The 14,709-nt window shown below is 48.0% G+C and overlaps 1 protein-coding gene across 2 annotated transcripts in view; it reads left to right on the forward strand.

Moving 5' to 3' along the window:
- SH3PXD2A (SH3 and PX domains 2A) overlaps nucleotides 1-14,709 on the forward strand; it is a 262,150-nt gene that overhangs the window by 41,062 nt on the left and 206,379 nt on the right. For both annotated transcript variants that reach the window (XM_050898788.1, XM_050898789.1), the window contains exon 2: nucleotides 6,289-6,369. In XM_050898788.1, the coding sequence (XP_050754745.1) occupies nucleotides 6,289-6,369 (81 nt within the window). The remainder of the gene's footprint in view (nucleotides 1-6,288; nucleotides 6,370-14,709) is intronic.

Genomic DNA, 14,709 nt, shown 5'->3' on the forward strand with positions numbered 1-14,709 from the left:
ATTTTTCTTGTACACAGAACAGATTTGATGTGTTATGGCTGAAAAGAGAAGCAGCATTAATCTAGCATTAATCCTCTTGCATTGCTGTTCAGATCTGAAACAAGATCCACAAAAGAAAACAGTGAAGGAAGGAAAACTCTCCTATCCCTTCTTTTTTTTTTTTTTCCTCTCTCTGTATGTTTAATTAGACTGTAAATTAGCTTGCAGATTGTGACGCAAACTGGAATTGCTCTGTCCTGCTTAAATTGCCTGTGTGGTGGCTGCTCACAGATGAGAACTGGCAAACACTGGGGCCGTCCAGTTTGTTCCCTCCCAGCATACTGTAACTCTGCTTTGCTTCCAAAACTTAGGTACGTGCAACATTTGTCCATGAGACCCGTGGGTCATTTTGGCTTTTTCTCAGTTACATTTCCCCTGTTGGTAATGGAAATGCGAGCCGGGTAGAGGGATGTCCGTGAAACCACATCTGCTTCATGAAAAAGCCAGACGCCCCGCACCTGTGTGCAGCCTGCGTCAGCCCCCGTGCTCGGGACTGCTCTAAGGCACCCTGCCACGGCAGCAACCACCCCGTGAGAAGCTTTCCTGTTTGGGGCTGCTTGGGTTTCATGTTTCTTCCGAGCCTCACCTCTGTTTCTCAGCTCAGTCTTCAAATTCCTGGGGTGAGAACAGCTCTGGACTGGGGTTGAAAATAGCTCTTCCTTGGCCCTGCCCCAGCTGAGTTGTGGTCCCTCGGAGACCGTCGTGCTGAAAGGTGACATCACTGCATGGCACCGGTGGTCGACTCGCCGTGGGCTCAAGGCTGAGGGTCTGACTTAATCTCTGTGGGAATTTCCCAGGTCTCTCAGTGCTTTTCAGGGCCTTTTGGATGCTGGTGAGCTGGGCAAGGAACCCATGCAGCACTGGCTGGATCCAGAGTCAAATGTGATCCAAGCCAAGTGAAGGCACAGGTGATGTGTGTGGGAGGAGGGCTGACATTCTCTGTGCTTATTCCTGGGGCATTTTACTCTCCCTGCTGCCATGTTGGCTCTTGTATAGGGCAGGAATTGAGGATGCTGGGGGCCCTTACCCTGGGGAACCCTGGCTACTGGTGCCAGTGTCCTGTGGGGTAGAAGGTGGTACCTAAAATCAACCACACTGCTTCTGGAAGGTGAGCAGCTTTGCTGCTTTGGCCTTGTGGGTACTGAAAGTGCTCTCTCTAGGCTGTTATCACGCCAAATCTGGGTCTGGGCCAGCACTGATTTGTGCTCATCAGAACATCTTTGACATTAAAATGGTTATGCAAACAGTAAGTCGGTGGAGTGCCCGTACTCCGGTAATTTATGGCACAGATGGATGTTAACTTTGTGAAGGGCTGCTGCAGTTTGAGCTGTTTTAATGTAAACTCCACCAGCTAGATGAACCAGCTGAAATTACTGCAGGCCTTGCGGGAGTTGGGCTGACTTTGCATGGAAGCGGACTAGGGAGCGTTCACATGCTGAGCTGTGCTGATGGAAAGTTTCCAGCTCACAGGCAGTGATAGCATCTGAATACGGGGAAAAGGAGTGTCTTTTCCAGCTCAATTGTGATTCACTGGAGGACAAACATCCAACACTTCAATACGAGACTTGGAAGAAGCTGACTTTCTCCAGGATGAAAGGGGCTGTCGTGGTGGTATCTGCATACAAATTGCACCATAGCGTTGTTTTTTGCATTCATAAAACTTTCTTAATAGCTGGTATTTACTGTAATTACTTATTAAAGGTTAACATCACCCTCTCTTATGTGTGCAGGGATATTTCTAGTCTCTGCTATTCAATCTTGTCTTTGCCAATAGCTCGTGTATTTGTGGATGTTCTTATCTTTGTCTCATCAGGCTGCTCATTTCAGGCATTTATCTTCCACTCCAGCTCATCTGGCTGTAGAAAACAAAACATTAGCCTCTAAAAAGCCAATTGAAAAATCGGTCACATGAGAATAACCTGAATTCTTTATCTCGGGGGTTTGTGCCAGCTGGAACTGGATATTTTCCATTGAAAACAAGACATTCAATGATAAAGTCATGCCCAATGACATTTGAGTGAATGCTTTTTGTAGTAGGAAGTCATCTCTCCTCATCGCTTGGTGTAGGCAGTAAAGGGAGAGCAATAACTTCAGTTTGCAGTAGATTTTCTGCTCTGTGGTGGGTAAAATGGAAGTTTCCCAGAGCTAGAATTAAACAATAATTAGCAGCTGATAAAATCCCCCTGACATCCTGCACCTTCTTTCATGCAGCGTGAATATTAAGAGCTGCTTACCAAGCTCAGTTCCTGATTAATATTCTCCAGTTTGTACAGGCCCACTTCTTGTTTCTCTGAAGAAGGATTTATTTTAAAATACATAGTAGACTAAAAAAAGACTGGATTTGTGAAATTAAAAATTGAACATTCTTAGTAGCTGGAGCACCCAATGATTGTGCAGTGAGTTGTTTGTAATTTGTACTTCAATTATTATTTATTGTTAAGGACTTTTTTTTTGTTAAGAATTTTTCAAGTGAAGCATTTGAATAGCAGCTGCATTTTGACTCCTTTAAGGTCATAAACATGGCAGATACATAAAGTAGATCTTTTTACCTTGAGTGACTAATTATTGTAGTAGTTTGTAATTTGCAATCATGATTAAAATTTAGTTCTGTGCATGTATGGACTGTAGGAAAACACTGTACTTACATGGAAGAGCTTGCTCTAAGACATGTAAGATGCTTTGATTTTTATCTTCTTTTATCAAGAAGCAGTGTGCCGAGGACCTGGGACTCTCCCGTGGGCAGGACCAGCTGTGTGCTGGAGCGATGGCTCGTGTGGCTCAGTTTTGGGGAGCTGTCGGATGCCAGAAAGCCCTCCCTTGGCTCTGCAGGCAGCTCGCCAGAGCGATGCTGGGCCTGCCGGGTGTTCGAGTGTGGGACGGCTCTCCATATTTATCTGATATTTCCTGCTGCCTCCTTGTCCCGTTGTGTTTGCATGACCTTGGGCTCCCCCAGGACTGCTTTTCTCATTCTCCCATGGGATACCATTGATCGCTTTCACAGCGACCCGTTTTAAGATTTGAGCAGAAAAAATGACGAGGTAAGCTGATGTAATGTTTGCTGCTCATGAAAAGGTTATGGGTCTGACTAAGGCAGCAGAAGCGAATAATCACCAAACTCTGATCTCTGAGGGAGAGAAATGTGATATCTAAGGCTTTTGAAACCTCTAGACCTTGCTTTTAAAATCTGGCGTTTTCCAGATCTTGTTCAAGCAAACAGTTATTCCCCATTATTTTAAATGGTGGCTTTCGAGAAGCAATTTGATGTACACAAACAAGCAAAGAAAATCAATAGCCATTTCAGATTTTGCACCTGCGTCCCGCCAAGCAGATTTTGAGCCCATTCGTTTCTTACTTCAGAGAGCTCTGGGTTATGATTAAAGGCTTTTTGTGCTCCTGCTATGACCTTCCCATGAAATAGAAGTCAGTGCATCTGCATGCTGCCCGATTCATCACTTGCTGAGCTTGAAGAGACCTAAGGCTCAAAAAGATTTAATTGCTGTTTTAAATGTGCAGCAAAATCCTGTCTTGAGTGAAGTCAGCGGCAGCTTCATTCCCGCAGAGCTTGGATTTCAGAGCTGGGGCTGTATCTGCACCATGCAGTGGGGTCCTGCTCCTACACCCGCTCCCTGCACCAAACACAGCCAACTGCTTGCCCAGAATATGCCTTCGCACCCTGCTCTGCCCCCTCTCGTGTGATAAGGTGTTGTGCCACTTACTGCACCACTGAACAATGCTGGACTCCTAAAGCAGGATTAACTGCTGTCTGGACTAGATCTTGACCAAGCAGACTTGCAGGCTGTTAAAAATTTCGGGGGGACACAGTTCTTATGGGTTCTGAAGAGTAGCATGGGGAAGCCTGAAGTGCCATGAAATTCAAAAAGCCTGGATGTCTGCGGCATTTGTGTTTTGTTTCTAGCTTCTGGAGAAAACATGCATAATTAAAGAAAAAATATGATCTTTATTTGCATGTACAATGTTTCTCCTATCCCTGTCTTGTCCCCTTTGTGAGAACCCGGGGCCAAAGTTACAGTATCTGAAGTTGCTTTTGGATCCCAGTCAGCTCCCATCTGTCATGATCTGTTTTTAATCGAATGGATTTTCCATCTGAAAGTAGCTGTTGGATAGAGAAGGAGTAGAAATATTTGTGTTGTGAATTAGCTCAGAGTGAAGCTACACACTCCCCCCCCCCCCCCAACAAACACATGGAAAAATATTCTTCAGTGTAGTGTGGCTGGCCTGAAAATTGGCAACAGCAGCTTCCTTCCCAGGCTCTGACTCCTCTGGCTTGTCTGCACGGGTAAGATCTTTAAAGGGGACCTGAAATCTTGATGTAACGCAGTCTTATCTCCCCTACAAGAAGCAGGGCAGGGCTGGTGTCACCCTTGCGTATATGGGTACTGCAGGAGGGAGGTTGGGTGGCTTGGTTTTCCAGGAGAAATATGAGACGCAGCAGAGGAATAACCTGGGTTTGCTGAGACTCGTGCTCTCACCCATGGACAGTCTTTCCTTTGCCAGCCTTGATGGTCTCTGCTCTGGTGGGAGCAGCAGATAGGTTTGATATGATAACTGAGTCAAATTCAGGCTCTTAGTCCTTACCCTCAGTGCTCTATGAAAGGCCCCAGATCTCCTTAACAGCCTGTGCTCAGCATGTCCAGTTCTCAAAGACCATGAAACTGGGCTGCAGGAGACGGGGAGCAAACTGCCTTGGGGACTGAACGTGGTCGTAACAAGCAGGGAGGAAAGTGAGGCTGTAGGACCGCCATGGTTTCCAGGACATCAGATGACACCTCTGTCCTACTGGGAAAGAAGAAGGGAAAAATCCCTCAGTGGTCCTCGGAAAAGCATTGTTAAGCCTGTTCTTCAACATCCCTCCAGGGGTTTTCATGCAATACCTTTTATCGTTAAAAGCACAGAAGCAATTACCCTCCATCAGCACCTTGGAAGATGGGCTAGTGTCCTGGGGGATATGGAGAAGAGGGTGATGCTTATCCATCTCCCATTGCTGGAGACAGCTTCACTTCTGCATCCCATAGCAAAAGGGGAGAGCCCCTGCTGCAGCGCTGGGGCTGAGGGAGGAGGGATGCTTTCCTGTTTCCTCTGCCAGATCCTTATCTCACTCCAAATGTGAAACCTGGAAATTGCTTTAAAGACCCAGGAGCTGGCCCAGCTGTGATTTACATTACATTGGTATTGCGTAGTCACCCTCAGTGGTCACCCTTGATGGCTCCATCCTGTGTTTGCTGCAGTCTTGTTGTGTATCTGTCATCAAGGCAGCAGAACCAGCATTTGGCCTAAAGGCAAGTGTATGAGAGAGCAGAATCTGGCTCATTTTTTCCTTTTTTTAAATGTTTTGGAGGTACTAGGGTCAAAAGGAAACATTTGTGTGTTATATGTATGTGCATGCGTGTGCGAATAATTTTTTTTTATCACAGCTTCTGGTAAAACAGTGTTTCTGTAAGGTGATTGTTTTGGGGATAGACTAGGGCTGGACAAGGGAAATCCTGGGCTTGTTCTGGGCTTGTGTTGCTGTTTCCACCGATGTAAGAAAACAGCATCACTCTCACTGACCTGCTTTACATCACCATCAAATCAGTCTGATAGGCTCCAAAGGTGCTGAGTGGTACGATGTGACTCAGCAAGGGCTGTGTGCTGTGGGATTGAGCTGTTGTCATGCGTGTATGGGTGTGCATAAGCAGCTGTGTTGCACAGCTGTAATCCTACAACCCCCTGGAGCTGAGTTCCCTTTGAATTTCCTTGTTGAACTAGAGCCATGTCTTGCCTGGGAAGGGCCACGGTCGCATCTCCATATACAAGGAAAACCCAGAGCATGGGGTTGGAGATCAGCAGCCCACGATGGGCTGTTGCTTCAGGGGTGGAATAGCTCTCCCAGCCATGCCTGCAACAGGCCCTGCAACCCTCGAAACAGGCAGAGGTAGAGGGCAGGGTGTGCTACCATGGACCAGAAATGTGCCATCACTCAATTAAAGCTTTAATTCCAGGGAGAGCAAAATCGGTGGGAGCTGGTGATGGGGACAGGTGGGAGAACACTGGGTGCTCTCCTGAGATCTCTGCTAAAGGCTGCAACAGGGCAATGGCTTTAATTTAGGCTAGTCCTGCACCCAGGGCTATGTTCCTCATTGTAAGCAGGAGCAGCCAGTGAGACGTGGAATTAACCTATGCTGACCAGCCTTTGGATGTATCCTGTGCTTCATGGCCCACACTGACTTGTGTTTTCTTTTCCCTGAACAGGTCTATATCATCAACGTAACATGGTCTGACCTGACTACCCAGATCATCTACAGGAGATACAGCAAGTTCTTTGACCTGCAAGTAAGTCTGTCTTGTCTAACGTAAAATATTATTTCTACTCACGCTTCTAGTCATGTTTCCAGCTGGGTTAATAGTGCCTTTAAATAGGGCTTTGTGCTTGTTTGATCTGTTACATGTCATGATCTTGAAACTTTTCAGACTCTGTCCTTGTAGGGTATAAGATAAGTGGGTGGTATGCTCACAGTGAGTAACTTGCACTGTAAAGACATTTAAAGCTGACATTTTCATGAATGGTTCCTATTGGAGAGGGGATCTAATTTTAAATACTTCAGATGCACTTAGAACAGAAAGAGAGCTACGTTTTGGGCCCCCAGAAACTACTTACCCAAATCACTGAGAACAACAGAGCTTTTGCACACTCCCACAGCAGTTCAGTAATGGAGATGGTAGGGGAAACCTTCCAGACCCTCCTCCTAACCATCTACCCAGCCAGCCAGTGTCCTGGCTCCTGCTGTTTTGTACAGCTCCTTTGCTGTATTCTGTGCCTGTATATTTAGATTTCATCGAAAGCTTTCTTTCTGGATAGCTGCTCACCGAAGTCTGAAGCCAGGAAACGGGAAAAGTCCAAATTACAAAGTTTCAGTGTGGGCATCAGCTAGTTCATTTCTGGTACTGCTCTCAGGCACCTGCACAGGTGAGGAGAGCTTTCTGCCGGTGTCCTATTTAGCAATAATCCAGATCCATTGATACCTTGGTATCATCATACCTTTGTAGGCAGCAAAACTGTAATTGCCTGGGGTGAAAACAAAAGCTGTGGTTTGACAGACTCCTTAACTTTGGGGGAAGTGTCAGTTTTGGGCTGGAGCTTGTGTTTGGAGCTGGGCTGTGGTTAGAATATCAAGTGAGTCCTCACAGACAGTGTTAAGGATGTACACAGCTGACTGGGCTGTGTCCTGGGAAATAACATTGAGCATTTTTGCCATGATAAATTAGGAAAAAAAAGGGTTCCTCCCTTGGGTAACTGATCTGAGATATCTTGAAGAGTCCTAGTTTCGTCATTGCTCCCCTTTGTGTGTTTTTTTCTGGTACTTGGACATCTGAAGTCTCTAGCCTGTTTTGCAAGCTATATCTGTTAAGGCCTCCTGGCTTTTCTGGTGGAAAACGGCACCATTTCTATGGCCAGTCCTGATTTCTGTGTTTGCTGTGTGGCTGGAAGAGAAAAGAAGGATGTTCTTAAGCTTCCTCTTGTGCCCCTCTCCACTTCTTACTGGGCTGAAGTGCCAGGCCTGCCAGTCCCACTGCTGTGAAGAGCATGTCAGTGGCTTCTCTGTGTCTGATGTACCTGCCAAAGATGCGCAGCTCCATAATCACAAACATTTGTTGTCAGCATGCGGATTACGGCCAAAACTGTTTCTTTCTCTCTCTTCTTTTTCTTTTCGCCCCAGTTCTGTTTTCATGTATATGTTCTTCTGGGTCTCCTGGCCTTTCCTGGTAGGTTTGAAAAGTTCCCATCAAGCATGGAGTTATCAATGGGGTTAGTGTGTTGGACAGGAAATGATGTCTCAATCAGGGAGTGAGTCCTGAAAGGTCCCATTGATAAGTGCAAGGGGGCCTAGCGCCAGTGGAAAACTCTCGCTTGCACAACGCTTCTCCCCCCACGAGAAAATACGACAAGAAAGTAACAAAATTCCCTTCCTTAACCCTTTTCCCTCCCAGGGATCTCTGTCAGGGCCACCACTGCGTGAGCAGTGACAGCCCTCTGCAATAGCCTCTATAGCTCTTGCAGCGTGAGGTGCACAGTTACTGAAACTGAGGTCTTCACCTGGGGTTTCCACAGTCTTGTCACGTCTCTGTAAGCATGGCACTGTGGCAATCTGTGCCTCAGTTTCCCAGCTGTAAGATGGGGACGAGGCCCTGTGTGCTCAGGCTGCCGTAAGGTGCTTTTAGACTCCCAGAGGTGATAGGTGATTCTTTTTTTTCTTTTTTCTTTCTATTATTTTTGCTGGGCTTTTCATGCTGCCTGAGCATCTCCTAGGTGATGCAAGGGAAAAGTGCTTTGGGTCTTGAATTGCAACTTGTATTTACAATTCTAATGAAGTCGGCAAAGGGAGTTGGAAAAGCAAATGAAAGGTTAGGGCACTTTGGGAAACCCTTGCATTTTGGGAAACCTATGGCTTGATGTGCAGTGATTCTTGCTCAACAGCAAATTTGCTTCAGATAAGGGGATGACCTGTGCCTTCCAGATTTTTGGTGGAAGCTTGAACTTCTAACCTAGCACTGGTTGGACCTCGGTTTTGCGACCTGATACCATGCATGGTAATGTCACCTTAGCATAATCATTCTACTTTGGTAATGTCCCTGCTTATCCCCATGTGGCCCTTCTAGCAGAAAATCAAGCAAACACTCTGTGAGTAATGCTTGACTGATTCACAGGCACCACTCGTGTCCAAAACAGCTGGAGTCTGCAGGTCTCTGCCAGCTCCACTCATCCCAATGTGTCCACAACAGAGCTGCACTTCAGGGCTTCCTAAGCCTGCACGTGTCTCAGTTGCTCTTGCCTGGAAGTGGAGGAACAAGGGCTGGCTTGTAATGAGTTAATCAGGGCTGCAATGCCTGGTGTTGACAGTGACACTGGATAGGACCCATGGGGAAACCCGGGGGGCTGCCCAGGGGCAAGGAGGGAGGAATACAGATAATTAATTTCACTACTGCAATTTCATGTTTCTTTAAAAAAGAGCCCAGCCTTCCCCATACGTCTGTCTCTGTGGGAAGTGGCTCAGTGGTTTTGAGAGCCCTTGAATTACTAGATACTGGGTTTTTTGAAACACTTCCTAGCAAATCCTCTTAGGCACTGCAGGCAGTAAGAGGCTGCTCTGTCCCAAGAATTCAAATCCCAAAAGCATTTAGTTGTGCTATTTCAGCAGTGTGTATGCTTGAAGTGGGAGTCAGTTTGTTTTCAAGATGAGTAATAGGGCAGTGAGACTGGACATACCATGGGATTTGGAAGCTGGAGTTTGCTCCATGAAGGTGTGAGAAGTACAGCAAACAGAACCCAATGCAACAAGCCAAGTGTCAGCCCTGTGCTGCTTCAGTGAGGGCTAGAGATCTATAAATACAGGCTTAAATTAAATCAGGGCGTTGCTGCATCATTTAATTGTGTAGCCAAGTCACATCTGCTGCTGAGCATGTGTCAAATGATGGCAGCAGAATACATGTGGGTGCCAAAGTTTCAGTAAATAGGATTGAAAGTATTGAATTAACTCTGCATAGATGAAAGCATTACGATAAATTGCTTGTCAAGTCCAATTATCTGTTGTCTTTCACCCTGGGGAGGCATTTGCACCTGAGCACCATGTGGGGTCAAAGCCACCTCCTAATGTAATATTTTAAGTGCTGCTTCCTTGTGCACTTGCCCGTGATGCAGAATGGGGGAGTGTGAGGTGCCCATCACTGGGAGAGCGATGTGAACATAGCCTATAGGTAATGCTGACCCTCACGACGGGCTGGTGGCTCACTGAGGCACGTTCTCTGGATGCTGTCTGAGGTCTCCCATCATCACTGATGGATTTGCTGGTGGTGGTAGCAGAATCCTGTCCTGAGCTGGTCGTTCAGCAATGCTCCTGTTGTCCCCAAAGGAGCTGAGAAAGGACACTATTTTATTGGGATAGCAGGGATAACTCCTGGCATTTCCACTCTGCAGTAAAAGACATTATAGATGTAAAGCCCACATTTTTCTTGCTGGAAAGTGCTTTTGGAGGCTGTTAGCAGGATGGGGATTTACAGTTGAGCGTGTGCATAAATAATTACCCAGAGCATAAGGTGGAGAAGTGTGGGGATGCAGCCAGCTCACCCTCCCAGTGGCCATGCTGGGCTGGAAAGCAACAACGAAGTTTGCAGCTGGCAAGTATGAAGGATGGCTCTTTCCCTGCTCCCCATATCACCCTTCCAGTTGCTCAGTACCACCTTGGGCTTTTTATAGGTACTATAACCCCAGTTGGGTGCTGCCCCTCACTGCTGAGAAACCCTCTCCCCAGCAAAGTGAGCAGGGAAAATGTGACCAAGCTTCAGTGCCTGGTGTCTTAGCTTGAATCATCAGCAGCTCATCTTCTGCATTTTATCCAGCGACTCCAAATGTTCTGGTCTGATTTCATGCCTGTGTTACTTGGTGCCTGGAGTCAGAGTATGAACAGGACCAGAGCCTTGGCAGAGGGACCAAACCCTGCATTCAGATACCGGCCTGTCTGTTGCTCCCGTGAGGATGGCTGGGTCACTGTGTGTGGAGCTGGGGGAGGATCCTTTCTCACAATAGCAAAATACAGCTTTCTCCAAGGCAAAACACAGCAGCTGGCTTTAGCGGCGTGCCATAATCCCACGTTGTGTTTCTGGCTGCACGAGAGGCGAATGACATCCCCGCCGGAGCCGTAGCAGGAATGTTAGGTAGGCAGATTGCCGTCTCTCTGCACAATGACCCACACAGATGTTTTGGCTGCAAGGAGACATCTGAAATGTCACAATTTTGAAAAGGCAAATAAACAAGGCTCTGTTCAAGCATTTGCTTTGGGTATCAGCAAAAAATTATCTGCCTGATGTGGTCTGCTGATCTAAGCAGGTTTTCTTCAAAGTGGCACAGAAAGAGGAACTCAGTAGCAGCCAATTAGAACATTAAAAAAAAAAAGAATATCAAGAATTTTATTAGGGAGCGGAAAGAGATGTAAGTTGTTTTCAGGCTGACGATAAAACATCAAGAGCTTCATTTGTTATTGCTAGGGTCATCCTGATTGTTTATAGTGCTATAATGGAGTAACTGAGCATTGAAGAGGACATTAAACAAAAATGGTACTATAAAAAAAACAGTAATTGCAGTCTGTATCTCTGCTTTTCTTAGACTGGAGTTCATCTGAATGCTGCTGCTATTGATCATTCTTCTGTTACATGCTCTTCTGTACAAACATCCCTTTCTCTGTTACCCCAAGCTGTATCAAACGTTATAACGTCCACTCTCATTTCCAGTTAGGTGGTGCCGGCTTTCTGGGGCAGAGCAAAGGGGGAATCGGTGCAGGGTACTTGCAGGATAGATGCCTGATGTGATTCTGATGGAATTGTGTATATTCACTCCATTAGTTAATTTGGGTTAATTGCCCAAGTGAGAGACCTACAGTCCTAAATCTGGTGGTCCAGTGCAGTCTAACTGAGTAATAACTGTTTTTGTAGTACCTGTGATATTTCGTGTTGTAACGTTCATGCTTTTAGCTCTGCAGGAGCAGTGAATGGACAAGCTCAAGCATGCACTAAATTTATCAGTGGTGAAGAGTGTAGGTGAGAATGCAATGGGGCAAGCATGCTCCTGCGTTTGGAAATGCTAGCTCCTAACCCTCAACCTGCCAGGCCTTTTTAGCAGGATGAGCAGAGACGTCGCCTGGTCTTCCCAGCCATCCACAGCAGCAGGGTCACTCTGCAATGCATGATGCTCTCTTCCATAGGTGCCACCCAGCGTGTAGCTCCTGGCACTGTGGGAAGGGAAGGAGGGCTGTTGATGTGGCTCTGCGCGTGATGGAGCTTGCCCCTCTCACAGCGTGGGAGGTTTGCATTAAAAAGATTCCCAGCCTCTGACGAGCTCAGGGAGTGTTTCTGTTGGGCTATGTGTGTGCATCTAAGGGTGCGTATGGAAACAGGCAGGAAAGCTGGAGGAGAAGGTGGAGTTGAATAGGGCAGGGGAGGAGGTGGGGAGGAACAGCATGGCAGAGGGTTGTTGCATCAAGCTGTGGTGCAAGTGCACACTGAAACATAAGGCAAAGGGGGAGAAAGGGGAAGATTTTACTTACTGGCGTTGCTCCCGCTGGGCTGTGTTGACAGCAGGGGATCTGGGCTGTGCAGTCAAAGCATGTGCCTCCCTCTGCTCTGGGCTGTGCTGGCCTTGGCCAGGATGGTCTGGGTTGCAAGGATCAAATTTCTCCTGCTCCCTTTCCCTCGGTGTGGGATGCTGGGCCTCAGCATCCTGACCCTGCTGTAGATGTTGGGAGCTGCTGTGGCATCCTCCTCCAGACCAGGGGCCTGGCTCCATAACTGACCCGTGAGGTTCAGACCCAGGGCTTGGCTTCAGGGCCATCCCTGATAGTCACAGGACTGTGGGGATGGAGTTACTCCAGCAGTTGGGATGGAGGGTTTGGTTTGAAAACAGCTTCCTTAAGAGCAGGATTGAAACTGAAACAAGCTTGGGAAAATTCAGAGGAAATCTGAACGTGGCTCTGTCAACATGTCTGTTCTCAAAGGTCAGCATCGGCTCCTTGGGGAGAAATGGCACGTCCTTTCTTCGAAGTAAACACGGGCCAGTTGTCTGCTGCTGCTATCCCGGACGGTGTGTGGAGAAGCCGGCGGTGGCAAAGTTTGGAGGTGATGCAGAAAACCAGATTTCCAGGAGGAGCCCTAAGCTGCCGGCTGTGAGGGCTGACCGTGCCTCCCATGTTTCAGCAGCTGTGCTGGAGCTCCCGGTGCAGCTGTGCTTGCAAGACTTGGCTTTTAGTAGCAAAGACCCCCCGATGCCTGCCCTCAGAAAAACAGCCCAGCGGCAAACTTGCCAGTAACAGGGCTTGCTGGGGGAATTGAGATGCCCCTGGAAAGAAATGAATAGCTGATACGGTTATTGAGCTGGGAATAGTTGTCTCAGCTGATTTAAAGGCTATTTAAATACCATTTGTCCTTCTAGCCCGCAGTCAGTGCCTTAGGATACCAGCTGGCTTGGGGCAGTATCTTTGTCTTCAATGAATAAATGGAATTGTTTATAATTCTTATTTCCATCATTATTTAAATGTTTGCTTGGCAAAACAATCTGTTCAGCTTCCAGTATTTGTTTCTAAAGAGACTTTACACGTCAGACAAAAATGAGGACCATGATGGGGAAATGGCAAAGTGCCTGCCAAGCTACAATAGAGGCCACGTTCAATGAACACAGCAAATAACCTGCAGCTGAGAAAGCGACCCAGCCTACGGGAACCCTCCCCTTCATACTTCTGCATTTGGGTGCTGTTGGGGCGTCAAGCTGACACTTGAATATCGCCCATATGCTGCAGCGTGGGAATCTTCTGTATGGTGGCTACAGGGTGATATTTGCCGCTCAGCACCAATTTAATATACTCCCCAGCCTGTCCCATGTACAGGTCTGGCCAGGACACGGGTGAGCTTAGAAAGTGAGATGGTGGCTTAGCCAGCTCCTCAGAGTGTGACGGCAGCAAGGCAAGAAGAGAGGTGATACCCACGTGTAGCGGGTTGACCCTGGCTGGATGCCAGGTGCCCACCAAAGCTGCTCTATCACTCCCCTCCTCAGCTGGACAGGGGAGAGAAAATAAAACGAAAGGCTCATGGGTCGAGATAAGGACAGGGAGATCACTTCACCAATTACCGTCACGGGCAAAACAGACTCGACTTGGGGAAAAATTAGTTTAAGTTCTTACTAGTCAAAAACGGAGCAGGATAATGAGAAATAAAACCAAAGCTTAAAACACCTTCCCCCCACCCCTCCCTTCTTCCCAGGCTTAACTTTACTCCTGATTTTCTCTACCTCCTCCCCCCTGAGCGGCGCAGGGGGATGGGGAATGGGGGTTTGGGTCAGTTCATCACACGTTGTTTCTGCCACTCCTTCCTCCTCAGGGGGAGGACTCCTCACACTCTTCCCCTGCTCCAGCGTGGGGTCCCTCCCATGGGAGACAGTCCTTCATGAACTTCTCCAACGCGAGTCCTTCCCACGGGCTACAGTTCTTCACGAACTGCTCTAGTGTGGGTCCCATCCACAGGGTGCAGTCCTTCAGGAACAGCCTGCTCCAGCGTGGGTGCCCCGCGGGGTCACAAGTCCTGCCAGCAAACCTGCTCCAGCCTGGGCTCCTCTCTCCACGGGTCCGCAGGTCCTGCCAGGAGCCTGCTCCAGCGTGGGCTTCCCATGGGGCTACAGCCTCCTTCGGGCATCCACCTGCTCTGGCGTGGGGTCCTCTCTCCACAGGCTGCAGGTGGATATCTGCTCCACCGTGGACTTCCATGGGCTGCAGGGGGACAGCCTGCCTCACCATGGTCTTCCCCACGGGCTGCAGGGGAATCTCTCTGCTCCGGCGCCTGGAGCACCTCTTCCCCCTCCTTCTTCACTGACCTTGGTGTCTGCAGAGTTATTCCTCTCACATCTTCTCACTCCTCCCTCTGGCTGCAACTGCTAGTCCCCTGTAACTTCTTTCCCTTTCTTAAATATGTTATCCCAGAGGCGCTACCACTGTTGCTGATGGGCTCAGCCTTGGCCAGCGGCAGGTCCGTCTTGGAGCCCGCTGGCATTAACTTTATCGGACATAGGGGAAGCTTCTAGCAGCTTCTCACAGAAGCCACCCCTGTAGCCCCCCCCGCCACCAAAACCTTGCCACGCAA

Source organism: Gymnogyps californianus, chromosome 6 (genome assembly GCF_018139145.2).
Source record: "Gymnogyps californianus isolate 813 chromosome 6, ASM1813914v2, whole genome shotgun sequence".
Lineage (NCBI taxonomy): Eukaryota > Metazoa > Chordata > Aves > Accipitriformes > Cathartidae > Gymnogyps > Gymnogyps californianus.